This window comes from Nycticebus coucang, chromosome 8 (assembly GCF_027406575.1).
Source record: "Nycticebus coucang isolate mNycCou1 chromosome 8, mNycCou1.pri, whole genome shotgun sequence".
Classification (NCBI taxonomy): domain Eukaryota; kingdom Metazoa; phylum Chordata; class Mammalia; order Primates; family Lorisidae; genus Nycticebus; species Nycticebus coucang.
Genome location: NC_069787.1, coordinates 93443235 through 93471127, shown reverse-complemented (window position 1 = coordinate 93471127; position 27893 = coordinate 93443235). Strand labels below are relative to the sequence as shown.

At 50.0% G+C, this 27893-nt stretch overlaps 2 protein-coding genes across 9 annotated transcripts; one reads left to right on the top strand and one right to left on the bottom strand.

The window, feature by feature from the left end:
• Window positions 1–82: 82 nt before the first annotated feature.
• On the top strand, window positions 83–26044 carry SHISA5 (shisa family member 5). Of its 7 annotated transcripts, none has more exons than XM_053600632.1 (6): window positions 83–264; window positions 2531–2627; window positions 17425–17508; window positions 24172–24287; window positions 24464–24676; window positions 24825–26044. In XM_053600632.1, exons 1-6 carry the CDS (start codon window positions 198–200, stop codon window positions 24902–24904), a joined length of 657 nt encoding a protein of 218 aa, XP_053456607.1. In that variant the 5' UTR covers window positions 83–197; the 3' UTR covers window positions 24905–26044. The 7 variants fall into 7 exon arrangements, with proteins under 7 accessions (XP_053456607.1, XP_053456605.1, XP_053456606.1 ...); XM_053600630.1 differs by having other exon boundaries at window positions 2471–2627; XM_053600631.1 differs by having other exon boundaries at window positions 83–267.
• A 207-nt stretch (window positions 26045–26251) lies between these two features.
• Window positions 26252–27706, bottom strand: TREX1 (three prime repair exonuclease 1). 2 transcript variants are annotated; one of them, XM_053600628.1, is made up of 2 exons: window positions 27569–27706; window positions 26252–27262 (listed from the first exon to the last, which is right to left on the bottom strand). In XM_053600628.1, the coding sequence occupies exon 2, from the start codon at window positions 27234–27236 to the stop codon at window positions 26292–26294; it is 945 nt and encodes a 314-aa protein (XP_053456603.1). In that variant the 5' UTR covers window positions 27237–27262; window positions 27569–27706; the 3' UTR covers window positions 26252–26291. The 2 variants fall into 2 exon arrangements, with proteins under 2 accessions (XP_053456603.1, XP_053456602.1); XM_053600627.1 differs by lacking the exon at window positions 27569–27706 and having other exon boundaries at window positions 26252–27293.
• Between the last annotated feature and the right edge of the window lie 187 nt (window positions 27707–27893).

Sequence of the window (27893 nt, the reverse complement as noted above, 5' to 3'; positions counted from 1 at the left end):
TCCGAGGCTGGGAGGGGCGTCCGCTTCCCTCGCCTCCTCCTCCCGCGGCTCGTCCCCTCCTCCCCTCCCGGGCGGGGGTTCCGGGAACCGGCCCGGGTGGGGCGAGGGAGCTGGGCGGCCGCGCGGGTCGCTGGGGCTGCGGCAGCACCACGACCCGGGGTTTCTGTCCTTCTGCCTGTCCGCCCGCCCGCCTAGCCATGGCTGCGCCGGTCCCAGTGCCACGGATCCTGCTGCTGTTGCTGCTGCTGCTACCGCCGCCTCCAGGTGGTGAGCGTGCGGGTGGGGGGCGGTTCGTCCTGCCCTAGGACGGGGGCAGACACTTCATGCGTTGTCTCTGGAACCAGCCAGGCAGCACCAGCCCCGCAGTGCCTCCCACCGACCCCGAATATCCCTGAAGCCTTGACAATCCCTCACGAAGGCAGACCTCTCCTCTACTCCAGTACTCCTCCCTGCCTGAACTGACACTGCCTAGACTCCGGGCAGCTCCCACTTTTGTTCAACCCTGGAATGGTGGGAGAGGTCTGCCGGCCCTCTGCTTTCCCTTCCAGGGGATTGTGTCCCTAGAGGCTGGGGTAGGATTCCCTGGCCCCGTGGTGGTCCCCCACCAGAGGAATTCTCTGGTAGCCTCTGTTTACTTGCTGGGGGGCCCTTGTGTTCTGGAGGCTCTGCATGCTGAGGCTGGTCCCTGGGGAGGAGGACACTCCGCTGTGTGTGTTGGTTGTAGACTGATGATTCACTCTGGAGGGTGGGCTGGGGACCTTTTAGGGGTAGGAATTGGAATCCGTCCCCCTCCCCCCTTGCTTGGCCATGGGAAGCTGAAGACTTCTTTGGGGTGGGTGGCTTCCTGGAGGGGAGGACTTTATTCTTGGAGGCTGGGACAAGTCTGGAGGACATGGAGTAGGGAAATGGGAAATGGGAGTCCTGTGCCCAGAGTCAGCCGAACCTTGGTGTGAGTGTGTAGGAGGGTCCAGGGAGGTCTGAGTTTCTAAAAGCGATTGTGGCATGGCTTTGGCAGTGTGTGTCTTCAGCCCTAGCTCAGAGGCTCAGGCTGGGCTGTGGCTGTTCCTGTAGAGACCCTGATGGAGGTGGGCTCACCAGATCCCACCCAGCAGCATAGGCCAGGCTGGTGATACCTGCTTTCAGGTGTACAGCTAGCCAACTTGGTCTTGTTGGTGGTCTGATCCTTGGCTCCATGACTTTTACAGAGCATGGCTTTGCCTGGAGCTGCCAAAAACAAAGTGCAGTCCCTAGTCCCTAGCTATCTCTTCTCAAGGAGGTCACTCAGTGTCTGCCTTTGGGCTTTGCTCTAACAGCCCCAGGGCATATGATTGCTGTCCAGGCTCAGTCTCCAGAGTATGTGTCCTGTCTGTGCCAGGACTGTTTCCAGGCCGACAAAGCCACATCTCAGGGATTATCACCAGACCTGTCACCAGCCTACTGTAGCCATATGGACCTTGCTGGACTACGTGTTCTGTTTGGGGTTTGCCTTGGCTACTCTGGTACTGTCTCTTCCTGCTTGTGGATACTAGGTCTCTACTGATGTAGCCTAAGGATACACGGGAACATTTACTGTAGCATCTTCACGGAAGTTTGTAAACCTGTTGTGTACTGTGTTCCACATTTGTTGTCAGCCAGGCTCCATCAGCTTGACTGTGAGCATTGAGTCTTGTAAGGATGCTGCTAGATCCCAGCTCTGGGCTGAGAGCCTTGTGATGGCTCTGGGGCTTCAAGTGGTGCCACTACCTCATAGTCCTGGCCACTGACGGTAGAGATATTTCCTGTGTGCCTGCTGCAGTCCCAGCTCAGTGCTAAGTGCTTTATGGACACTTGTGTACTGGGTGTGACTGTGGCTGACTGTGACTTGGTCAGGAGTCAAGGGGTGGTCTGGGCCTTGAAGTTGGGGATGAGGCTATTGGGACTGAGAGAAGGGGAAAGGGAATGAGGATTAAGAACTGGATGGCCCAGTGCCTGGGTGGTCTGCTATGTGACTGCTGAATTTGGGCAGCTTCTGGAGGAGGTTGTTTCCTACAATAAGGCCTTGAAGGATGAGTAGAGTTGAACAGTGGGGGTGGGAAACAGCAAGAATGCAGGCAAAGTGTGGACAGGCTGTAAAGTTGGAGTTTATCTTCAGGACCCTTTGACCCTGCTTCCAAGACTCTGGGCTTGATCTTGAAGCAATGGGAACCAGGGGTATCTGGGAGTGGGAGGTGGCCCAGTCAGACTCAACATTTAGAAATTTTACTTTCCCATTAGAAGGCCAGTAGATTGGCCAGGGAGAAAGGGAGCCCAGTTTGGGTAGCTTTGCTGTGGGCGAGGGGAAAGGGCAAGGCTGGATGAAGTGATGGTCAGAGCTTGAGAGGTGGCCAGTGACTGGGATGGCTCAGAGACAGCCTGGCATACTTGTGCCTAGTGGCTATGCTGGGCATGGCACTGTGGGCCACATGTGAACTCGTTTGTCTCTCTGCTCCAGCCCACAGTGAGGTGTGTGTGGCTTCCCGTGGACTCAGTCTGTTTCCCGAGTCCTGTCCAGATTTCTGCTGTGGCACCTGTTACGAACAATACTGCTGCTCTGATGTGCTGAAGAAATTTGTGTGGAATGAGGAAAAGTGTGCTGTGCCTGAAACCAGGTGGGTGCCCCTGCCTTGGAGTCCTTGGTTGTGGGTCACAGGGTGGGAGGCCTCAGCCTGTACCGCAGAGGAGAATGCCTGGAAGAGAGATGGCCCTGCCCCTCTAGCCTCGGCTCTTCCAAGATGGTGTCTGGAGAACTGAGCCAGAGAGTTTGGGGAGTACCTGTTCAAGGCTAGACTCCCAGACTTATTCAGTTAGTCCACACTCTTTTTTTCCCTATCCTGAGGGCACCAGTTCATCCAGCCTTGGACTGAGCAGGTTTCTCAGGGGCTGGTGGCCTCAGCTGGCCCTGTGGCTCATCCTTGGGCCTGTACCTGTATCAACGTCCTCAGGGTGGCCTGGGCATGAGTGTCCCCTACAGTATATGCATGTATCTCGGGGATGTGCTCTGTGCAGGTGCCCTGTGGGCCCTGGAGGGCACAGTACATGGGCTTAGGACCTGCACCTATGTCTTCCTGGTGCAGCCCATGAATTTACCCTGCATCTTGGGTGTAGGTGGGCTGGGACCAAGGTTCCAGGCCCCTGCTTGTGTCTCCCTTTGCTACATTGTTTTCTTCGTGTTTGGCCACAGGGATAAAGGGTTGAGGTGGTCCCACTCCTCAGCTCATAGCGGGTGATCACCTTTTTTTTTTTTTGGAGATAGTCTCACTCTGTTACCTGGGCTAGAGTGCCCTGGTGTCAGCCTACCTCATAGCAACCCTGAACTCCTGGGCTCAAGCAATCCTCCTGCCTCAGCCTCCTGAGTAGCTGAGACTACAGGTGCCCGCTGCAATTCTGGGCTAATTTTTGTATATTTAGTAGAGGTGACCACTCTTGCTCAGGCTGGTGTCGAATTCCTGAGCTCAAACAATCTTCCCACCTCAGCCTTCCAGAGTGCTAGGTTACAGGTGTGAGCCACCGTGGCCGGCCAGTTGATCCTTGGTCCAGGCAAGACCAAGCCCCCACCATCTTACATTTAATTTCTCATAACCATTCCATTCCCTTCTCACCCCATAGATAACCAGTCTGCTGTGTTTAAGGTATCCTTTTGATTGCGTTCTTGCAAAGTCTGTATTGCTTCATGGGCACATTTTAGTGTTAGTTTTTGCATTCAGTGCAGTGTTTGTAAGGTCCATCCACGGTGCTGTGCATATCTTGCCTGTGCCCAACACTGCGGTGTCATTTTCCAAGGTATGAATCCAAAACTGTCGTGGGCATCCTCGTACTCTCCCTTTTACCTCCTTTTATAGATCTGTCTAAGAATTGCTTGGAAATATTCATGGGAGTGGAATTGCCAGGTAATAAGGATGTATACAGTTATTACGCACTTCCCGGGTGCTCTTCTTGGGAGTGGCTGGACTGGGCTGTACCCCTGCCAACCATGCCTGAGGGTTCCTCACAGGTCCTATACCACCCTTCAACTTTTGGCATCTTTCATTTTACAAATGTCTTTTTTTTTTTTTATTCATTCTGGTACTTTTTTTTTTTTAGACAGTCTCAAGCTGTTGTCCTTGGTAGAGTGCCGTGGCGTCACAGCTCACAGCAACCTCAGACTCTTGGGCTTAAGCAATTCTCTTACCTCAGCCTCCTGAGTAGCTGGGACTATAGGTGCTTGTCACATTGTCTAGCTAATTTTTCTATTTCTAGTAGAGGTGGGTGTCTTGTTCTTTCTCAGGTAGGCATTCTGGTAATTTTTGTTAAAGCAGGAACATTTATTTCATTTACATTTAATGTAGTTCTCTCTCTCTCTTTTTTAAAATTATCATTTATTTATTTATTTTGCAGTTTTTGTCCAGGGCTGGGTTTGAACCCACCACCTCTGACATATGGGGCCAGCACCCTACCCCTTTGAGCCACAGGCGCTGCCCTCTTTCTCATTTTCTATATTATTTTGTTTTGTTTTTATTCCTTGTTTTTCTTTTCTTTTTTTTGAGACAGAGTCTCACTTTGTCATCTTCAGTAGAGTGCTGTGGCATCATAGCTCACAGCAACCTCAAACGCTTGGGCTCAAATGATCCTCTGACCTTAGCCTCTCAGGTAGCTGAGATTATAGGGGCTGGCCACAAAGGCTGGCTTTTTTTTTTTTTGTAGAGACAGAGTCTCACTGTACCGCCCTCGGGTAGAGTGCCGTGGCGTCACACGGCTCACAGCAACCTCTAACTCTTGGGCTTACGCGATTCTTCTGCCTCAGTCTCCCAAGCAGCTGGGACTACAGGCGCCTGCCACAATGCCCGGCTATTTTTTTGTTGCAGTTTGGCCGGGGCTGGGTTTGAACCCGCCACCCTCGGCATATGGGGCTGGTGCCCTACTCACTGAGCCACAGGCACCGCCCCGAGCCTGGTTATTTTTAGAGACAGAGTCTCACTCTTGCTTAAGCTGGTCTTGAACTCCTGAGCTCATGTATTCTTTCTGCCTTGCCCTCCCAGATGCTAGGATTACAGGTGTGATGCATCTAACCCATTTTTATTCCTGCTTTTCTTTCTATCCTTTACTTCTTTTCCATTCTGTATGTCTCTATTCTTTTTTCTTGCCTTGTCTCACTGGCTTGATCCTCCAAAACAATGTTGAGTAGAAATGGTGATAGCAGACATCTCTGTCTTATTTCCAGTTTTAAGGAGAAATAATTCAGTTTTCACCGATAGGTATGAATAGCTATAGCTTTTTTGTAAGTGTCCTTTGTCAGGTCAAGGAAGTTTCTTTGCTATTTTTAGTTTGCCTGGATTTTTTTTTTTTTTTTTGAGACAGGGTTTTACTATGTCGCCCTCAATAGAGTGCTGTGGCATCACAGCTCACAGCAGCCTCCAACTTTTGGGCTTAAGCAAGCCTCTTGCCTCAGGCTCCCAAGTAGCTGGGACTACAGGAGCCTGCCACAATGCCCGGCTATTTTTTGTTATTATTGCTGTTATTGTTGTCGTTGTTTAGCAGGTCTGGGCTGGGTTCGAACCCACCAGCCCCATTGCTTGTGGCCGGTACCCTAACCAACGGGTGCCAAGCCTGCCTGGATTTTTAATTTTGAATGGATGTTGAATTTTGTCAAGTGCTTTTTGTGCCTATGTGGAGATGATCCCATTGTTTCTCTATTTTTATTTATTTATGTATTTATTTATTTATTTATTTTTGAGACAGGAGTCTTACTTTGTTGCCCTTGGTAGAGTGCCATGGTGTCATAGCTCACAGCAACCTCACACTCTTGGGCTCAAGCGATTCTCTTGCCTCAGCCTCCTGAGTAGCTGGGACTATAGGCACCTGCCACAACACTCGGCTATTTTTAGAGATGAGGTCTCGCTCTGGCTCTGGCTGTGGCTGGTCTCGAATCCGTGAGCTCAGGCAATCCACCTGCATCAGCCTCCCAGAGTGCTAGGATTACAGGCATCAGCCACCATACCCAGCCCTTCTATTTTTATTTTGTCAAATTTTTTTTTTTTTAATTTTCGGGACAGAGTCTCACTTTGTCGCCCTTGGTAGAGTGCTGTGGTGTCACAGCTCACAGCAACTTCCAGCTCTTGGGCTTAGGCAATTCCCTTGCCTCAACCTCCCGAGTAGCTGGGACTACAGAAACCTGCCACAACAACCCGGCTATTTTTTTGTTGCAATTTGGCCTGGGCCAGGTTCGAATCTGCCACCCTTGGTATATGAGGCTGGCACTCTACTCACTGAGCCACAGGCAATGCCCTTGTTAATGTTTTTTTAAATTTTTAATTATTTTGAGACAGACTCTCACTCTGTTGCCCCAAGCTGCAATGCCATGGCCTCAGTCTAGCTCACAGCAACCTCAATTTCTGGGGCTAAAACAGTCCTCTTGCCTTAGAAAAATTAGCTGGGTGTGCTGGCACTCACCTGTAGTCCCAGCTGCTAGTGAGGCTATTTTTAGTAGAGACATGGTCTCACTCTTGCTCAAGTTGGTCTCAAATTCCTGAGTTCAAGTGATCCTCTTGCCCGAGCCTCACAGAGTACTAGAGTTACAGGGGTGAGCCACGATGGTTGGCTAACTATTCTTTTTTTATATTACTTTTCAGTGCCAACTTTATTATAAATAAAGTGTCTACGTGTTCATGAATATTCTCTAGGCTTTATTGTTTTATTTGTTTGTTTGTTTAGAAAGGCTCTTGCTCAGTAACCTGAGTTACTGAGCAGTGTTATCAGCATAGCTCACTGCAACCTCAAACTCCTGGGCTCAAGCGACCCGCTTCCCTTAGCCTCACTACTAGCTGGGACTGCAAGTACACACCACCATTCTGACTAATTTTTTTTCCCTATTTTTAGTAGACGTGGGGTCTCACTCTTGCTCAAGCTAGTTTTAAAGCCTCAAGCTTTCCTCTCACTTTGGCCTCCCAAAGTGCTAGGATTACAGGTGCGAACCATCTATCTACAAGCCCTCTAGACTCTATTCTGTTTTTTTTTTATTCTTTGTGAGATCATAACTGTGTACATTAACGCATTTATGGGGTACAATGTGCTGATTTGATATATAATGTGGAATGATTGCATCTAACTGATTGACATAACCATCTCTTTGCTTACTTATTTGTTGTGGTAAGACAATTATACTCTATTCTGTTACATTGGTCTATTTGTATCCTTTAGCTAACAGCAGATTTGTAATTATTGTAGCCATATAATAAAGCTTGATCATCTTCAGTATTGTCTTGTCTATTTCTGGTGTTTGGTACTTCCATATAGATTTTACAATCAGCTCATCAATAAGACTGGCTGGGAATTGCATTGACTCTATAGGCCATTTTTGTAGAATTAACATTTTATTTATTTATTTATGAGACAGAGTCTCAAGCTGTCACCCTGGGAAGAGAGCCATGGCATCATAGCTCACAGCAATCTCCAACTCTTGGGCTCAAGCGATCCTCTTGCCTCAGTTTTTCTATTTTTAGTAGAGATGGGGTCTTGCTTTTGCTCAGGCTGGTCTCAAATTCGGGAGCTCAAGCAATCTATTGTCCTTGGCCTCCCAGAGTGCTAGGATTACAGGCATGAGCCACCAGGCTTGGCCAGAGTTTTCCAATACATCAACATGGTATATCTCCCCATATATTTGGTTTTCTGTTATTTTCTCCCAATTTTGTGTTATAGTTTTCTTTTTTTTTTTTGAGACAGAGCCTCAAGCTGTCGCCCTGGGTAGAGTGCTGTGGCATCGTAGCTCACAGCAACCTCCAACTCCTGGGCTAAAGCGATTCTTCTGCCTCAGCCTCCCAAGTAGCTGGGACTACAGGCACCTGCCACAACGCCCAGCTATTTTTTTGGTTGCAGCCGTCATTGTTGTTTGGCGGCCCAGGCTGGATTCGAACCTGCCAGCTCAGGTGTATGTGGTTGGTGCCTTAGCCGCTTGAGCCACAGGCGCCGAGCCCTGTGTTATAGTTTTCTATGTCAAAGCCTTGCGTATTTTTCATTGTTTTTTCCTATGTATTTGCTTTTTGATAGTACTATAAATAGTATAGTTTGACTTTTTCATTTTCTGATTATTTATTGATATATATGAGTGTGGAAAAAGAAACTCAAAGTACCTTTTCTATTATCTCACACCACAACAATCAACACAGAAGACTTGTGTGATCAAACATGTGGGGGTTTCTCCATACATTCCAAGGGAGCAATCAATTCTGCAGCAGACACAAACAAGTCTCCTCCAGTTCAATTCCAGCACTATCTACTTGATGATAGCATCAGATCCTACAGGTTGAGGGCTCAGTCTTGAAGACTGTCTCCACTTCAGATGCCAGTTGCAAGTCAGGGCCTCTGAAACTTCTGATTGACCAGCTTCAAGTTGGGGTTCATACTACTTCCTCTTTGGGTTTCTGTGAGCTGGAGGGGCTCACAGAACTCAGGGAAACATACTGACTGCTTTATTATAAAGGATGCAGAGAAGAAATGCATAGAACAAGGTTAGGGGGAAGGCCACCCTCCAGGAACCTCTATGTGTTCAGCTATCTAGAAGCTCCCTAAATTCTGTCCCATTCAGTTTTATGGAGGCTTTATTGTGTAGGCATAGCTCGTTGGTTAAACCATTGACCATGGGCCATTGGAAACCAATCTCCAGCACCTCTCCCTTCTCCCTTCCCTGGAATATATTAATAAATACAATTACTTTCTGAATATTGATCTTGTATCCAGAGACCTTACTAAATTTACTTCCTTTTTTTTTTTTTTTTTTGAGACAGAGTCCACTTTGTTGCCCTTAGTACAGTGCCGTGGTATCATAGCTCGCAGCAACCTCAAACTCCTGGGCTTAAGCGATTCTCTTGCCTCAGCCTCCCAAGTAGCTAGGACTACAGGTACCCACCACAACACCCAGCTGTTTTTGTTTTTGTTGTTGTTGTTGCAGTTGTCATTGTTGTTTAGCAGGCCCTGGCTGGGTTTGAACCCACTTGCCTCAGTGTATGTGGCCAGCGCCCTAACTACTGAGCTACGGGTGCTGAGCCTGTAGAGTTTTTTTTAAAGATGCCCTTTATTAGATTAAGATAGGTTTTTGCTATTCGGAACTCTTTTGTTTTTTTAACAAGTTTTTGGTGCCTTGTAAAAGGAAAATACTTCTTCTGGGTTTATATCTAATTGCAAAGTCATTGCACGTGTTCAGCTTTGGCAGATAATTCTAAACAGTTTTCTAATATGCTTGTAACATTTATACTCCCACCAGCCATGTATGAGAGTTCTAATTTGCTCTGCATTCTCTCCAGAATTTCGTATTGTAAATCATTCTTTAAAAATTGAGATATAATTATACAGTAAAATGCACAGATGTTACTGTTTCAGTTCAATGAGTTTTAACAAATGTATACTTCTAATATACAGGATGTCCATAAAGTTTGTGTATTTAAAATATTAAACTATAGGGCGGTGCCTGTGGCTCAGTGAGTAGGGTGCCAGTCCCATAGACCGAGGGTCATGGGTTCAAACCTGGCCCCGGCCAAACTGCAACAAAAAAATAGCTGGCGTTGTGGTGGGTGCCTGTGGTCCCAGCTACTTGGGAGGCTGAGGCAAGAGAATCTCCTAAGCTCAAGAGCTGGAGGTTGCTGTGAGCTGTGATGCCATAGCACTCTACCGAGGGTGACAAAGTGAGACTCTGTCTCTTAAAAAAAAAAAAAAAAATAGAACTACCGTATGATCCATCAATCCTCCTACTGGATATTTACCCAAATTATATGAAATCTGTGTCTGGAAGAGTATCTGCTATCCCATGTTCATGCCAGTATTATTCACAGTAGGCAAGATAATGAATCAATGTATATCCGTCAGTGAATGAGTGGATATACACAGTGAAGCTTTCAAAGTAAGGAAACCTCGTCATTTCTGTCAGCAGGGATGAATCTGGAGGACATGATGTTAAGTGAAGTAAGCCAAGCATAGAAAGACAAATACTGCATGATCTCACTTAAATGTGGAGTGTAATAAAATCAAACTCATAGAACACAATAGTGGTTACCAGAGATTAGGCAGTGAGGTGATGGAGGAGATGTTGGTCAAAGTACACAAAATTTCAGTTAGGAATAAATTCAGGAGATCTACTGTATGTCATTATGGCGACTCAGTTAATCATAATAGTGTTCCGAGCATGGTGGCTCACGCCTGTAATCCTAGCACTCTAGTAGGAGACCTAGGCAGGTGGATCACCTGAGCTTGGGAGTTCAAGACCAGCCCGAGCAAGGGTGAGACCTCGTCCCTACTAAAAACAATAGAAACACAATAGGTTGTGGTGTACCTCTATTGTCCCAGCTGTTCTTGAGGCTGAGGCAAGAGGATCACTCAAACCCAGGAGTTTGAGGTTGTTGTGAGCTATGATGATGCCATGGCACTCTACCCAGGGGCAACAGAGTGAGACACTATCTCAAAAAAAAAAAAAGTAAAGAAAGAAAGAAAGAAAGAAAATTGACAGGCTGCTTGTAGTGGCTCATGCCTATAATCCTAGCACTCTGGGAGGCTGAGTCAGGTGGATGCCTGAGCTCAGGAGTTTGAGAACAGCCTAAGCAAGAGTGAGACCTCGTCTCTAAAAAAATAGCCAGGTGCTGTGGTGGGCAGCTATAGTCCCCAGCTGCTTGGGAGGCTGAGGCAAGAGGATCACTTGAACAGAAGAGTTTGAGGTTGCTGTGAGCTGTGACGGCATTGCACTCTACCCAGGGTGACAAAGTGAGATTCTGTCTCAATAAGAAAAAAAAAGAAAATTGATAAGGAGGTAGATTTTAAGTGTTCTCACCACACAAATGGTACGTAAAGCTGGGTGTGGTGGCTTGTGCCTGTAATTCTAATATTTGGGGGGACCAGTGTGGGCGGGTTGCTTGAGCTCAGGAGTTTGAGACCAGCCTGAGCAAGAGGAAGACCCCATCTCTACTAAATATAGAAAACCCAGCTGGACGTTATGGTGGGCACCTGTAGTCCTTGGTACTTGGGAGGCTGAGGTAAGAGGATTGCTTTAGCCCAAGAGTTTGAGGTTGCTGTGAGCTGGGTTGCCATGGCAGTCTAGCCTGGAGGAACAGAGTGAGACTATCTCAAAAAAAACAAAAGAAAAGAAAAGAAAAAAAAAGGCATGTGAGGTAATGTATGGGAAATAATACATATACTAATTAGCTTGGTTAGTCATTCCCACCATCATGGGGTCTCTACTCACAATCTCATCTAAACCTAATTGCCTCCTGAAAGCTCTGCTTCCAAATATCATCACGGGCGTTGGGGGGAGGCCCACTAACATTCAGTCTATAGCATCTCAAACCTGGCTCTGCAAAATTCACGTCCTTCTCACAAGCAAAATGTGTTCATTTCCGAGGGTGGCGGGTTCAAACCCGGCCCCGGCCAAACTGCAACAAAAAAATAGCCGGGCGTTGTGGCGGGCGCCTGTAGTCCCAGTTATTCGGGAGGCTGAGGCAGGAGAATCGCTTAAGCCCAGGAGTTTGAGGTTGCTGTGAGCTGTGTGATGCCACAGCACTCTACCGAGGGCAATAAAGTGAAACTCTGTCTCTACAAAAAAAAAAAAAAAAAAGTGTTCATTTCATTCCAACAGCCCTAAAAGGTTTACCTTGTTCCAACATCAACTCTCAAGTCTAAAATCCGAAGTCTGAATATCATCTAAATATGATGTGGATGAGACCAGAAGTATGATTGTCCCTGAGGCAGACTCTGTCTAGCTTTGAAACCTGTGAAACTAGATATTTGCTTCCATAACACAGTGGTGGCACTGGCATAGGTTAGGCATTCCTATTCCAACAGGGAGAGATCTGGAGGAAGAGACAGGGTCTAAGCAGTTCCAAAATCTAGAAGGCAAACTCCATTAGACTTTAAAGCTTAAGAATAATCCTCTTTCGGGGTGGCGCCTGTGGCTCAGTGAGTAGGGTGCCGGCCCCATATACCAAGGGTGGCAGGTTCAAACCCAGCCCCGGCCAAACTGCAACAACAACAACAACACCAAAAATAAAGAATCTCTTTGGCTAGATGGTCTACCCTCTGAACCCCCCTGGGGTGAGGTTTACACCCCATAGCTCTGCAGGATGGCAGTCCTGGCCTTTGAAACTGAGGTAGAGGCAACCCAGCCCCCTCTGAGTACTCTGAGCCTGTGGTGGGAGTGGCATCCCTGATGAGGTTTGAATTGTCTTAAGGATCCTTTCCTTGTCTTGAAGAACTGTGCATCTTCACATCCAATTTGTGTAGATTTGTGGCCCAGTCCTGTGGTATCTAAACCCAACTGCCTCCCTTCATTTCATCTCATCTCTCCCGCCTTCAGTTCAAACTGGAAACTTTTCTTCTGGGGTGACTGATTAGATCCATGCTTCATACCCATTCTAATTTCCTTACTAAATAGTTTTTGGACCACATTCTTTTTTGAGACAGTGTGTGTCTCACTTGGTTGCCCTGTGTGGAGTGCCATGGGGTCATCATAGCTCACAGCAACCTCCAACTCTTGGGCTCAAGTGATCCTCTTTCCTCAGCCTCCTGAGTAGCTGGAACTACAGGCATGTGCTATCATGCCTGGCTAGTTTTTCCTAATCGTTAGTAGAGATGAGGGGTCTTGGTCTTGCTCTCCTGAATCTTGTACTGGCTGGACTTGAACTCCTAAGTTCAGGTGATCCATCTGCCTTGGCCACCCAAAGTGCTAGGATTACAGGTGTAAGTCACCTGGATTATACTCTTAAGTATTCTCTGCAAGAAATAGAAAAATTAACCAGGCACAGTACTCCTGGCTACTCCAGAGGCTGAAAAAGGAGGATCACTTGAGAGTAGGAGTTCTAGGCTGTAGTGAGCTGATGGCACCATGGCACTGTTGCCTGGGGCCAGCACCCTACTCCTTTCAACCACAGGCACTGACCCTATGTATTGTTATTTTGTCAGTATCTGATAACTTCAGTATTGGAAGCCCCTGTGGATTTTTGCATTATAGTTGTTTGTGTTCTCAATTTATATTGTCTGGTTTCTTAGTGTTCCTGAAAATTTTTGGCGCCTAATGTTGCGTTTGTAAAATTGATTATTGAGATTTGGAATTTAGGACTTTCTTCTAGGGATGACTTCTGTTGCTTCTGCCACGAGCATTAAGGCTTCCAGGATCACCCTGGCCTGTCTGCAGAGAGAGAAGTGACTAGAGTGGGGCTGTCTGCTCTGTTTCTTCCTTTCTCTTGAGGTTCAGCTTCTCAGATCTCAGCCCAAATGGAGGGGGGGTCACAAGAACCACCCTGCATTGTGGGCTCTGCATTTAATCTCTTACCTTCGCCCCTCTGAAAGCTTCCAGGAGCGCTGCTCACCCTCTCAGCTGTCTCTCTGAAATCAGCTAATACCCGCAGGAGAACGGGGACCTTGGATGCCATGCTCATCTTCATGGGTCTTTGTTCTCAGCTTGACCCCCACTGCACCCCTGCTTTGTATCCTTCATCCCTCATCCTGGCCTCCCAAAGTGCTATGAGCGTAGGTGTGAGCTATCATACCTGGCCTTTTCTGGATTATTTTCATGCAAATCCCAGACATCATAAAATTTTTTCCCTAAATATTACTTTTCATGCTAAAAAATGAAGCCTTTAAAGGGAACTATATCTGGCCAGCACAGTGCCTCGCGCCTGTAATCCTAGCACTCTGGGAGGCAGAAATGGGTAGATTGTTTGAGCTCAGGAGTTTGAGACCAGCCTGAGCAAGAGCAAGACCTTGTCTCTACTAAAAATAGAAAAATAAGCTGGGCTTTGTGGCCAGTGCTTGTAGTCTCAGCTACTTGGGAGGCAGAGGCAGGAGAATTGCCTGAACCCAGGAGTTAGAGGTTGCTGTGAACTATGATGCTTGAACAACAGACTAAGATTCTGTCTCAAAGAAAAAAAAAAAAAAGGGCGGCGCCTGTGGCTCAGTCGGTAAGGCGCCGGCCCCATATACCGAGGGTGGCGGGTTCAAACCCGGCCCCGGCCAAAACTGCAACCCAAAAATAGCCGGGCGTTATGGCGGGCGCCTGTAGTCCCAGCTACTCGGGAGGCTGAGGCAAGAGAATCGCTTAAGCCCAGGAGTTGGAGGTTGCTGTGAGCTGTGTGAGGCCACGGCACTCTACCGAGGGCCATAAAGTGAGACCCTGTCTCTACAAAAAAAAAAAAAAAAAAAAAAAAGAAAAGAAAAAGAAAAAGAAAAATTAGCTGGTGTTGTAGCAGGCACCTGTTGTCCCAACTACTCTGGAGGCTAAAGCAAAAGAATCAATTGGGCCCAGGAGTTTGAGGCTGCATCAAGCTATGATGATGCCACTATACCCTAGCCTAGGTGACAGAGTAAGATTCTGTCTCAAAAAAACAAAAGAAAAGGGCCAGGCATGGCGGCTCACGCCTGTAATCCCAGGAGTTAGGAGGCCAAAGCAGGTGGATTGCCTGAGCTCGCAGCTTTAAGACCAGCCTGAGCCAGAGAGAGACCCTGTCTCTGAAAATAACTGGGCATTGTGGTGGGTGCCTTTAATCCCAGCTACTTGGGAATCTGAGGCAAGAGAATCGCTTAAGCCCAGGAGTTTGACATTGCTGTGAGCTATGATGCCACTGCACTCTACCAAGGGTGACAAAAAACAAAACAAAACAAACTCTGCTGTACTTTTAGTTATTCCCTTTTTTTTTGGAGACAGTGTCTTACTTTGACACCCTCAGTAGAGTGCTCAGCGAGTAGTGGGACTACAGGCTCTCACCACAACGCCTAGCAGTTTTTTTTTGTAGAGACAGAGTCTCACTTTATGGCCCTTGGTAGAGTGCCGTGGCCTCACCCAGCTCACAGCAACCTCCAACTCCTGGGCTTAAGCGATTCTCTTGCCTCAGCTTCCTGAGTAGCTGGGACTACAGGCGCCCACCACGATGCCCGGCTATTTTTTGGTTGCAGTCTGGCCGGGGCCGGGTTTGAACCCACCACCCTCGGTATATGGGGCCAGCGCCCTACCGACTGAGCCAGAGGCGCTGCCCCATGTCCTTCCTTTTTTTTTGGATTTTGGCCAGGGCTAGGTTTGAACCCGCCACCTCTGGCATATGGGACTGGCGCCCTACTCCTTGAGCCACAGGCGCCGCCCACACCTAGCAGTTTTTAGAGTTGAAATCTCGCTCTTGTTCAGGCTGGTCTCAACTCCTAAGCTCAAGCAATCCACCCACCTCGGCCTCCCAGAGTGCTAGGATTACAGGTGTGAGGCACTGGGCCCAGTCTTTATTTGTTTATTTTTGACAGAGATCCTTACTCTCTTCCCCTGGGCAGAGTGCAGTGGCATCATCATAGCTCACGACTACCTCAAACTCCTGGGCTCAAGTGATTCTCCTGCCTTAGCCTCCTGAGTAGCTAGGACTATAGGTGCCTGCCACCATGCCTGTCTAATTTTTTTCTATTTTTAGTAGAGATGAGGTCTTGCTGTGCTCAGGCTGGTCTTAAACTCCTGAGCTCAAGTGATCTTTCTGTCTCTGCCTCCCAGAGTGTTAGGATTACAGGTAGCAGCCATCGTGCCCAGCCTCCTTGTTTATTTTTAGCCTTCCTGTTTCCTGATGAATGCCACTAAAGATATAAATTTCTCTCTAGGAACTGCTTTAGCTGTGTTTTATGAATTTTGACTTGTAGCATTTACATCATCTTTTTATTGTACATATTTGTTAATTTCCTTTATGATTTCTTATTTAACACAGTATAATTCTCAGAGTTTTTTTTATTTTGTTTTTTATAGTGTGTTAATTATGTTAATTAGTTTCCCAAAGTAAGAAGGGTTTCTTTTTTTTTTTTTTGGAGACAGAGCCTCAAGCTGTGGCCCTGGGTAGAGTGCTATGGCATCACAGCTCACAGCAACCTCCAACTCCTGGGCTCAAGCTATTATCCTGCCTCTGCCTCCCAAGTAGCTGGGACCACAGGCCCCTGCCACAACGCCCGGCTATTTTTTGGTTGTAGCCATCATTGTTGTTTGGCGGACCGGGCTGGATTCAAACCTGCCAGCTTAGGTATATGTGGCTGGCGTCTTAGCCACTTGAGCCACAAGTGCCGAGCCAAGAAGGGTTTTTTTAGTACTTCTTTTTTTTTTTTTTTATTTGTTTTTATCCTGTTGTGCTCAGAGAAGATACTTTGTATGGTATCTGTCTTTTTCTTTCTTTTTTTTTTTTTGAGACAGAGTCTCACTATGTCACCCTTGGCAGAGTGCCGGGGTGTCACAGCTCACAGCAACCTCAAACTCGTGAGTTTACATGATTCTCATGATTCTCAGCCCTACCTGCTGGCCCCACATGCTGGAGGTGGCGGATTCAAACCTAGCCCAGGCCAAAAACTGCAAAACAACAACAGCAACAAAAAACCCAAAGAAAAAAAATCTATTGGTACTCTGTTTTGTGACATAGAGATGCTCCCACGTGCCCCTGAGAGAATGTGTGGCACTGTAGCATGAGATGCTGGTGTGAGTTGAAGGCCATCTTTAGGAGGCCACTGATGCTACCAGTTTGTGCTTTGTGGTAGTTTTTGTGCTTGTCCTGTGTGTGCCCTAAAGTACTGTTTGCTTGTCCTCATATGCTGAGTGGAGCTTAACGGTGTTAATCATGAGGTTTCTCTTTACAGGTGCCCACCACAATGCCTGGCTGTTTTTTTTTTGTTGCTATTGTTGTGGTTGTCATTGTTGTTTTTTAGCAGGCCCAGGCTGGGTTCGAACCTCTAACCTCTGTATATGTGGCTGGAGCCCTACCCACTGAGCTACAGGCGCCAGTGGTATCTATCTTTTAAAATCTATTGATATCACCCTGGCCATTAATTTTAAAGAAAATAAAACAGGCTCGGCGCCTGTAGCACCGTGGTTATGGTGCCAGCCACATACACTGAGGCTGGCGGGTTGGAACCTGGCCCAGGCGTTGTGGCAGGTTCCTGTATTTCCAGCTACTTGGGAGGCTGAGGCAAAAGAATTCCTTAAGCCCAAGAGTTTGAGGTTGCTGTGAGCTGTGATGCCATGGCATTCTACGGAGGGCGATGTAGTGAGACTCTATCTCAAAAAAATAAAAAATAAAAAATAAAATGGGCCGTGCCTGTGGCTCAAAGGAGTGGGGCGCTGGCCCCACATGCTGGAGGTGGCGGATTCAAACCTAGCCCAGGCCAAAAACTGCAAAACAACAACAGCAACAAAAAACCCAAAGAAAAAAAATCTATTGGTACTCTGTTTTGTGACATAGAGATGCTCCCACGTGTCCCTGAGAGAATGTGTGGCACTGTAGCATGAGATGCTGGTGTGAGTTGAAGGCCATCTTTAGGAGGCCACTGATGCTACCAGTTTGTGCTTTGTGGTAGTTTTTGTGCTTGTCCTGTGTGTGCCCTAAAGTACTGTTTGCTTGTCCTCATATGCTGAGTGGAGCTTAACGGTGTTAATCATGAGGTTTCTCTTTGCAGTGTGCCCACCAGCATGGAGCCACTGGAGCAGCTGGGCTCAGCACTGAGGTTTCGCTCTAGCTTGGACAGCGACCCCATGTCAGGGTAAATAAAGCTTGAGGCTGGGTGCATCTTCCAGGCAACGGTGAAGAGGGGGCTTAGGTGGGCTAGGACAAGGGCTGTGGGAACTGGGATGACGTCATTGGCTTGGAGCCCCAAACTGTCATCATGTCGGACCACTGGAACCCTTGAAGCTTATATTGAGTAGTGGGTATTAGTGTGCTGGAGTGGGCCTAGGGGTTACTGTGGTTGGGGGTTATGAGTTGAAGGCCCAGGAGTGAAGGTCATATTGACCTAGGCGATGGGGAGGGGCAGAAAATCACTGATGGCTCCTGATGGGGGAGGGGTGACAGTGATGGGGGAATCGTGTTGGCATGAGGTAATGGTAAGTGGTAGCAGGTGTATCGTGATGGGATATTGGTGACATTGGAGACAGTGAGAGGGTGAATGGTGGTGGTGAGTATGTGGTGATGGGGTGATAATGTGAGATGAAGGTCTTAGGACAACTGATGGTGCCATGGTCCCTGTGTCAGGACCTTCATCTCAGGGAACCAGGAAGCAAGCCCTTCCTTCAAACTCCAGTCTCCTTCACCAGGTTTCTGCCCTGCTTTCTCAGCACCACGGCAGGTGTCCTGACACACACTTCATGCAGATGGAATGAGTGTGCTGTCTTACATGCGTGTGTTCTCCTGGCTTGTGTCTGTTCCACTTGCTGTCTCCTGCTCTGGGGAGTCTAGAAGCCCCTTTTAAGAGAAGGGGCTGATTGCCCATTTGGAGGAAGGAACCTTGGGCTCTGGGCCTGGGGAAGGGGGTTTGGTTCTTGTTCTTTTCATCCTTACCTGGGCCTGGCCAAGCATGGGGCCTCACCGGTGGTAGCAGAACACAGGGCACAGGTCTTGTGAGTGGCGGAGGTTGCCTGTGGCTGGTCAGAGACTGAGACCTCCCTCCTCATCCAGGAGCTCCTATCCTGCACTGAGGCCCAGGCTTGCAAATGGCCCCACAAGAGATTCTGACACTCAGCCCATGTGAGCCTGGAGGTAGCTCAGGAGGGGGACCGCATCCAGAGGACAGTGGGCACCATGGAGGGTTCTGGGCAGCGCCAGGGTCTGACTGGTTGTAGGAAGAAGAGAAGACTATAGGGCTGGGTGCAGTGGCTCATGCCTGTAATCCTAGCACTTTGGGATGCTGAGGAGGGTGGATCTCCTGAGCTTAGGAGTTTGAGACCAGCCCGAGCAAGTGCATCTCTAAAAAAATAGCTGGCGCTTATAGTCCCAGCTACTTCGTAGGCTGAGGCAAGAGAATTGCTTGAGCCCAAGAGTTTGAGGTGCTGTGAGTTATGATGCCAAGGCACTCTACCTTGGGTGACAAAATAAGACTGTCTCAAAAAAAGAAGACTACTCTGGCTACCCCGTGGGGGGTGGAAAAGTAGAGGTAAAGGGTGTGGCAGGCAGCCAGTTGGGGGCAGCCGTGGCTTTTAAGCTAGAGGTGCTGTAGGCCAGAAGAACACTGGACTTGGTGGAGAGAGGTGAGGATGGAGACCCGCATTCAACCGCTGCTCACTAGGAAGGGAGCTGAAGGAGGAGGAGGGCTGCTCTGGTGGGACATAGGATGGGTGTAGGTTGAGGGTGGGCTTGGGATGAAGGGTTAGGGGTGACATGGGTGTGTGGAGCACTGAATCTGAGGATCAGTGTAGGCTGGTCTGTGAGCACCAGGGCCATTGTGATTTGCACTGTGAAATGGGGATTTCATAGCCAGAAGCCATGGTGCCCTGGGCTCATTGAAGAGGGAGTTGGAAGTGTGCACAGTGAGGACAACTCCGTGGAGAGATTTAGCTGTGAAAGAATGAGGAGTGAGACAGGAGTTGGAGTGGGAATTGATGTGAAGACTTGTGCAAGGATGGAGACTTGAGCTGGGAGAGCAGAGAGAGGGGACAGTGCAGGACAAGCTCCCCAAGAGGTGTAGGAGGAGGTGTGAGCCGCCTAGGGCTGTGGCAGCAGGGAGGAGACTGGGGCCAGTTCCAGTGCACCTCTTTCTCCCTGAGGTGTGAACACAGGTGTGTCAGCCCAGCCTCAGGCCATGGTGTGCACAGCCCTGGTCTTCCCCGGCTCTGTGCTTGCAATGCCCTGCCCACTCCTGCCACTCCTGCCCCAGTGCTGCCCCTCGGCACCTCCCACCGGCTGAGAAGACCAGACAGCCAGAGTGATGCTCCCCTCTCACACCTCACCCCATCTCTTGTCCTTCTCTGCTTTGTTCTGAGCCCAGCACTGTGCACAGGATCTGCTTATAAGGACGTGGGGCATGGGAAGCGGGTGCTGGGAGGAGGAGGGTGGGGAGACAAGGTCATTGGTATTTTACACCTCTCTTTTGAATATTCTCTGGCTTTCTGTCCTTTGCACCAGGCATCTGTGTGCTGCCACCTCAGCCAAGGCACTGTTTTGTCCACAATAGAGTTGGTGCCTAGAATGGCCCTGCTTTCTGGGCTGAGCCTGAGAGCTAAGAAGCCAGGTAGGGAAAGACCCTGTGGCCAGGGTCCCTGTACCAGATCTGCCCTGCTCCCCACCTCCTATTTCTCCTCTCCTCCTTGTTCTCAGACAGGCCTTACCTTAGCTGTCCCTCTGGGCTGCTTCTTGGCTTTCCTAAGAATGTGGCACCAGGTCAGAGCACAGGGATGTGGATGAGCCCTTGTTTGCCTGGCCAAGATGTCACAACTTGGAGCAGGGGTGTCATCTCTCAATGGGTATCTTCTCCGAGCTTCCCTTAGTGTGGCCAAGTCGCCTTTGGGCTCAGGGTTGGCTCAGGCCTTCTGACCCCCCAGACTTAGGCAGGTGACTCTCAACCTGTCCTGTTGAGTGGTCAGTGGTTGCATCCATTCTTGGCTTGTTCCCTCCTTACAGCTTTCTTAGGCTCCCTGTCATGGTTCCTTTGGATCCTGATTTCATGGTCACTTCCAGAACCATCGGGTGACTGCTGTATTTAAGCACCTGAGTGGTAGTACCTCTGGCTGTAGGCCCCAGGCAGGCCACACTGACTCTCTGCTCTTACTACATTGTGATGATGCAGGGGAAAGGTGGGAGGTCCATTAGGTGAGCAGTGACAATGGCTAACACTAGGCCCCAGCTCACGGGAGAGTGCTGATGTCCTAGTCCCAGAGATAGCCTTTTCTCAGTCTGAGCATTGGGAATTTTTGCCTCCTGGAGGCTGCCCAGTGCTCTTCAAACTCTATAATCCCACCAAGACTCCCAGACTGGGCTGTTGCTCATCTGGCCTTCAGTTCTCTCATGCTAGGCTGAGTCTACTTTCTGAACTTGGCCTTTAAACTCCTCTATCCATGAAGACGAAGATTCAATAAACAAGCTCTAACTTTGTTACCACTTTCTTTCTTTTTTTATTTTTTTTGAGACAGAGTCTCACTATGTTGCCCTGGGTAGAGTTCTGTGGCATCACAGCTTACAGCAACCTCAAACTCTTGGGCTTACGCAATTCTTTTGCCTCCACCTCCCAAGTAGCTAGGACTACAGGCATCTACCACAACGCCCGGCTATTTTGTTGTTGTTATTGTTGTTTTAGCAGACCGGGCCGGGTTCCAACCTGCCAGCCGTGGTGTATGTGGCTGGCATCCTAACCACAGAGCTATGGGCACCATGCCCTGTTACCACTTTTCAAAAATCTAAAGGCAGTCAACGTGGATGGGAACTAACTGGTGATTGTCAGACACATCAAATAAAGTTATAAAACCAAAATAAATAAATAAACAAACTCCTCTATCCAGGAGGTAGCCCAGCCTTGGGAGGCCTAATTCCTTCCTCTTGGAGGTGTGGTTCCAGGAGAACTGTTGGTTGGTATGGCCATAGGCCCCTGCTTCACTCTGCAACCACACCTCTGGTGTTGCTTGGCTTTGCTAAGAGCTACCCATGGGATTCCTGTGTGAATTTATTTATTCATTTGTCAGGTATGTATTGAGCCCCCATTATATGCCAGGCACTGGAAATACAGTGGTGGCCCAAAGCATCACTCGGTACAGTTAATCAAACATTCCCACAGTGGAATATGTGTTTATGAACTGAGGTGGAAAGGAATTTAATTCTGTAAGAACATTTACTGAGGAGCCTTTGTAGCAAGGGAAAGTGGCACTGAGGAAGTGAAACTTTGAGATGAGGTCTGAAGGGTGAGCAGGAATTCATTTGATGGGCTTGGGGGAGGGAGGAAGGAAAGGGCTGACCAGGCTGGAGGAACTGCCTGTGCACGGCCCTGGAGGCAGGGCTCAGCTTGGTGCTTTCTAGAACGGAAAGAAGACTGAAGTGGCTGGAGCCCAGGAGGGAGAGTCAGAGTCTCAGACAACACTAGGCTTTGTGGGTCTAGTAAGGTTTATTTACATTTTTAATTAAAGATTAAAATTGCTGTACTGTAAATTTCACTGTCTGGTAAGACAAAGTTCAGATTTTTCTTTCTTCTTTTATTATTTACTATAACATACATACAGGAAAGTACACTCAAACACAGTTTAGCCAAGTAATTGCGAAGTGAATTCCTTTGTGATCCCAAGAGCTACAGGAGCTATGATGGGAAAGTGGCTCTGGTTGGGTGCCAGGGGAACATAAGGAGGCAGATCAGTGATTAGGGGAGTGCACTGGCGGGAAAGGAAGAGCAGAGGGTTCAGACTGGACTTTGCTCATTGCTTGTGTGTCAGCCAGGGCCCCCGGGCTGTGCTCTGGGCCTCAGTGGAGGAAGGTGCCCATCCAGAAGGATGGCTGGAACAGGGCCTGTGGGGGTTGGGGATATTGAGGCAAACAGAGGATGTATGTCTCTTAGACACCCCAGTGGAGCCATCCTGGGCAGTGGGCAGACAGACAGGCTGCATTCGGAGGTCAGACTCCTGCAGGCACAGCTCCCAGAAGGCAACTCTGGGAACGCAGCCAGAGTGCCTGGCTTCCCATCCTCCCCTCTAGGCTCCTTGGCTGCTAGTGCAGCTGTGGTGCCTGGGCCATACTGTGTCTTTAAGAGGGTGGCTCCGGGCCTCCTGTGTCTGTCTTTCCTGCTGCTGACGTCATCTGGAGGAGATTTGCTTTCCTTTTACCCCATGAAAGGGGAGGAGATTGAAACTGAGTGGCCCATGATGGAAAGAGGGGAAGTCCCAGGGTGCAGGAGGCCCTTGGGTGAAGGCGCAGGCTAACATGGGGTGAGCTTGGGCACCATACCGTGTGTGAGAGATAGAGACAAATGGAGAGTGAGCTCTCTGGAGATGACGAGGGCCCTACCACAGCGAGTCATTGATTGTGTGTGAATGTGTGTGTGTGTTTCTCTTCCTGCTTTTGGTTGGGCAGGAAGACACCTATGATTTGATTGTCCTGTCTTGGGGCATTGTCTTTGACTGCACAGGAGCTGCGTGGCTGCTTTTGAGACTTGAGCCTGGGATGCAACCGGCCTGTTCTTCTGTCTGTCCTGGGCTGTGAGGGTGGGGCCTTGCTGAGGTTACACCACCCCTCTGGGCTGTGAGGTGAAATCCCCTGGACCCAGGGAAGGGACCAACACCCTCCCTGGTCTTCTGACGGCACGCGTGCCGTGACAGCTAACAAAGCTCCTTCAATTTTTGAATGTGTCTGGTGCAGTTACCAAGCATTTGCCTTTTATTAGAGTAAAGTTTGGCCTCCAGGAGCATTAGAGAAGAGTAAGGGGTCTGTGTGTCTGCCTTTGGAAGTCAGATTTGGAGAATTTCCCAGGCAAGGCCCTCCAGTCGAAGGCCAGGGTCAGATAGGGGAACCTCCTGCCTCCAGTCCCTCTGAGTTGCCCCCGGGCCCTTAGCCTTCTCACGGTGAAGTGGCCATGCTGGTCAGAGTTGGGGAGGGCAGGGGGATGTGTGTAAACACCAGGCACAGTGCTAGGTAGAAAGCACACTTGCAACGAGAGGCCCCTGTGCAGGGGTCCTCAAAGTACTGCCAGCAGGCCACATGCGGTGTTGTATTTGTTCCCGTTTGTTTTTTTACTTCAGAATAAGATATATGCAGTGTGCATAGGAATTTGTTCATAGTTTCTTTTTTAAACTATAGTCTGGCCCTCCAACGGTCTGAGGGACAGTGAACTGGCCCCCTGTTTAAAAAGTTTGAGGACCCCTGCGAGTCTAGGGGGCCAGAAACCCTGCCCTGGGCTATGGTAGGAGTCAGAGAAACACTGTAAGCCTTTCCCTGCTGTGCTGGCTACACCAGCTTCCGTCTTCCTGGAGCTTCTACCTGCACCCCCTCCCCCCCCCCACACACCTATGCTACTAGAGTCATTTTATCTTCAACATCTGTCTCTTACACTGGACTGTGGGCTCCCAGAGGCCAGGGTTGGTTGTCTTGCCCACCACCAAGTTTTTGCCTTAAATCACACAGTGCCTGGCTTGTGGCATGTGCCTGATACTATCTGCTGACCAGTGGCTGGGGGTGGACAAGATACCTATGGGGGAAAGGGCTTGAAGAAGGCCCTTCCATGCTCCTGAGGGCAGGGTGGAGGCAGACCCAGGGTAAGGTGCTTTACGTAGACATCCCCATTTTACACATGAGGAAACTGAGGCTGAAACAAATTCAAACTACACTACCAGGGAGTTGACATATCTGCATTGAGCAGTCTCTTCTGGCAAGGAGGGGGAGTGTCCCCTGGGAGTGGGTGAAGTGGGGATGCTGGTCCTGGGAGGCTGTGAGAGGCCCTGGGTCATGACTGGCTTTTTGGCAGGTTTGGAGCTACTGTAGCCATTGGCCTGACCATCTTTGTGCTTTCTGTTGTCACCATCATCATCTGCTTCACCTGCTCCTGTTGCTGTTTATACAAGATGTGTCGCCGGCCACGTCGTAAGCATGCTCAGCCCCACCCTGCCCTACTGTGACTCCCCTTGTGTATGGTGCAGACCCCTGAGTGGGCAAGAGCAGCACCAGAGCCCTGCTTTGGCTAAGCTGGAGGGAGGGGTGGCAAGTCTGGCCCTCACAGCTGGGGAGATGAACGGTCCTGACTGGGATTCTCTTTGCAGCGGTTGTGACCACTACCACGGCCACCACGGTGGTACATGCCCCTTACCCTCAGCCTCCAAGTGTGCCACCCAGCTACCCTGGACCAACGTATCAGGGCTACCACTCCATGCCCCCCCAGCCAGGGATGCCAGCTGCACCTTACCCGACGCAGTACCCACCACCCTACCCGGCCCAGCCCATGGGCCCACCGGCTTATCATGAGACCTTGGCTGGTGAGTGCCACTACTGACTCTTTGACCCTGCCTGGCCTCCCAAGCTCCTGCCTGCACACCCTCAGACATCCATCCCAGAGAACATTGCCTGCTGTTCACACCGCACCCCACTGTGCCCTTGGCCAACCAGTGTCTTCTTTATTTTCAGGAGGTGCAGCCGTGCCCTACGCTGCCAGCCAGCCTCCGTACAACCCAGCCTACATGGAGCCCCCGAAGGCGGCCCCCTGAGTGTGCCCCTGCCTCTTTGGCTGCCACTTGATTGTGCTGTGTGTGTGGGTGGTATGCAGGCATGGTTCCTTACTACCCTGAGTGTGGTGTGTGTATCCTGTCTGTACATGTGGCTTCTTCTGATGCTGATGAGGTGGGGAATAATTCTTGCCAGAGTGGGCTGGGGCCAAACTTTGTTCTCTTCCTCCTGTGAAATTATGCTTCCTGAAATCTCAAGCAAAATTCAAAGGATGAGGTGGGAGTTCTTTTCCAGCTCACCCTAGGGTGACCAGTGTGGCCTGTCATACTAGGAGAGCGTAGCATTATGTGGGTATGGTGTAGATGTGTTTCAGCAGGATGAGCAACCACTGATTGAGGCTGTGGCTTGTCCCCAGGGTTTAGGGTGCCCTTTGCAGAGCCAGGGCCATGATGTAGGGAAGTAGGTAAGCTTGAGATCTGGCCAAGCTGGGTTTTAGTTCAGTGGGCAGATGTCCCACTGCTCCTTGGAGCTGACGCCATACACAGTGGGAGTTGGGTGGCCTCCTGATGCCAAAACTCCTCCGGCAGAGCCCCCACCCCCACACACCCGCAGATGCCTGCCTGGATTGCCCCTGCTTCTTCCCTGGGACCACTTGAGGGCCACATCCACTCATGGCCTGGCTGCCACAGGGAAGCTTTTTAGCCCTTGCTGGTGCCAGCCCGACACAGGTGGGCAGAGTGGCCTCTGTCCACTGACACACTCAGGTCTCTGTCCTGGAGTGTTTTTGTTTTACTTTTAGCCAAACATTTTGTGTGGTTTTCTGTTTTTAGATGTGTGTGATAGTTGATGTGAAACTGAAACCCCTGGGTCCTGGAGGGAAATTGACAGAGGGACAACTTGACAAATCCGATAGTCCCTGATACCGCGATACCAACCTCACAGAATATCCAGTTCCTCTACTTCATCCCACAGTTCGTCCTGGCAGCAGGGACACCTGGGCCAAGGGGCCATCTGGATCAAGGAGTGGGTGTTGGGTGGCAGCTCTGGCCCAGACATGAATACCTCGGTGTTCCTTGTCCCTCTGTTGATGTCTCACCAGATCGGTCTTAGCTTTGTATCTGTCACTGTGTTTCTGAGTTTAGTGTTTGCACCTTTGTTTATAATAAATGCAGATATTTAGATCTCCTGCCCCTTTCTTCATAGCTACTGAGATTAGCACTAGGCTGCTTACCCACTCACTATTTGGTTTTCTGTTGCCCTAAGATGTTTTGACTGTCCTGCTAGGGAGAGTGAGGAACAAAGACTGTGCCCACCTCTGCCCCCCTCCTCAGGTCTTGAGTGTGGACAGAGGCCCAGGCTGCCAAGGAGGGTAGGAGGAGAGTGACCACTCAGTGCTAGGGGAGTCTTTATTAGTCAGATTTTCATGGCCTACTGCCCAGGTGTGGCCAGGGATAGTCCATACAGCATGGCTACTGCCAAGGTCAGGAAGGCCAGCAGACCCAGTGGGGCAAGCAACCCCTCTTTGGGTGGGGCCTTGGGGCCCTCCATTGGAGAAAGAACCTTAGGTCTCCTGCTCTCACCAGTGCTGAGATTTGTGTTTCTGACTGTGGCCAAGGATGCAGGGACTGTGACAGCAGATGATCTTGGGTTGGTCCCAGTGGAGGCTGTGACCCCGTACATGGGCTTGACGGTGCTGAAGGGCTTGGCATGAGCATCCATCCACTGCAGCAGGGCCTGTGGCTTCCACTGACAGATGCTGAGCAGGGCTAGGACGTCACCCTCAGCTGTGTGTGAGTCTGGTGGGGCCTGCCCATACAGGCGCATGTAGATGCTGCCTAGGCTGTAGCTCTTCCTTGGGCCATGTTCTGAGGGGCTACTAGCTCGTTCTAGGGCCTTCAAGGCAGTGATGCTATCTACACAGAAGGCACCATCCAGAGCACTGGCAAGGCCCAGCATTGCCAGCTCTGCCTGGAGCAAGGGGAAGTCATAGCGGTCACCGTTGTGTGCCACGAGGCACAAAGGCTGTGGCTGGCGCTGCAAGAAGGCTAGGAGCAGGTTGGCCAGGTTGTCATCGAAGCGTTGACGCCCATGTGCTGCCAGTACAGCTGTGCTCAGCCCTGTGATCTCGCTGGCTGCAGGGCTGCAGGTCTTCCCCGGAGCCACGCATAAGGAGAGCTTGTCCACCACACGGGGTGGTGGGGGCACCGTGGAAAGTGGCCCTTGAGAGGTGGGGGGGCTCTCCAGGGCACATCTGTGGATGGCCAACAGGCACAGCTCCGTGACCTTGGGCTGAGAGAAGGGCAGGCCAGTGGCCTCCAGGTCCAAGAAGATGAGGGTCTGCATGGGCTCTGGGGATGGGGCCTGTGATCCCATGGTGGGGCAGGTAGCTGCCGCTGAGCCTGGGGAGGAGCATGGGTTGGGGGTGGGCATGAGTGCCCAGCGGAAAGATCTAAAGTGGGTAGGGTGGGGGGAAAGGAGGTGGGCAGAAGCACATCTCAGGCCTTCCCTGTAACAATCCGGCCTGTTTGAGCTCTAGAGACCATTTTCAGAGCAGGAAGTTGGAGAGGGTGGGGTGATTTCCTCAGTGGGATGAGCACATAAGAGGGTCCCTCTTCACAAGGGCTTGGCTCCCCCACCAGGTGCTCACAGTCTGGGGTGGGGGGAACCCATGGCCTTCCTGCCCATCCCTTCAGGAGTCCACTTACCGTAGCAGCAATGGCTTGGACACACTGTCTGCTTCTCCTGGCTGGCAGCAGTGGCGGGAAGCAAAACTGAAACTCAGGCCTGGACCCGCCCATAGGACTGGGTGAGCCAGGCCCGCCCAGTTCCATAAGCCTGCCTGGTCTGCTCCTCTTTCAGGAACATTGGTCCCTCCCAGTCACCCCAGAGGCCATCTGAGATTCACAGCTACAGGCCTGCTGGCTGCCACAATGCACAGGGATCCTACCAGTGAGTTAGCTGGGAGGACTGGGGCTGCAGTGCCAGGTCTCAGGCACTGCTAGGAGCTCCTGCCATGGCCCTCTGGTGTCT

Excerpts from the sequence above, each read along its gene's own strand:
- SHISA5 (XM_053600629.1), top strand. The coding sequence starts at position 198 with ATGGCTGCGCCGGTCCCAGTGCCACGGATCCTGCTGCTGTTGCTGCTG. Across the intron at positions 17,509-24,171 it reads GACAGCGACCCCATGTCAGG|GTTTGGAGCTACTGTAGCCA; the intron begins GTAAATAAAGCT and ends GCTTTTTGGCAG. Across the intron at positions 24,288-24,463 it reads GATGTGTCGCCGGCCACGTC|CGGTTGTGACCACTACCACG; the intron begins GTAAGCATGCTC and ends TTCTCTTTGCAG.
- TREX1 (XM_053600627.1), bottom strand. The coding sequence starts at position 27,293 with ATGCCCACCCCCAACCCATGCTCCTCCCCAGGCTCAGCGGCAGCTACC.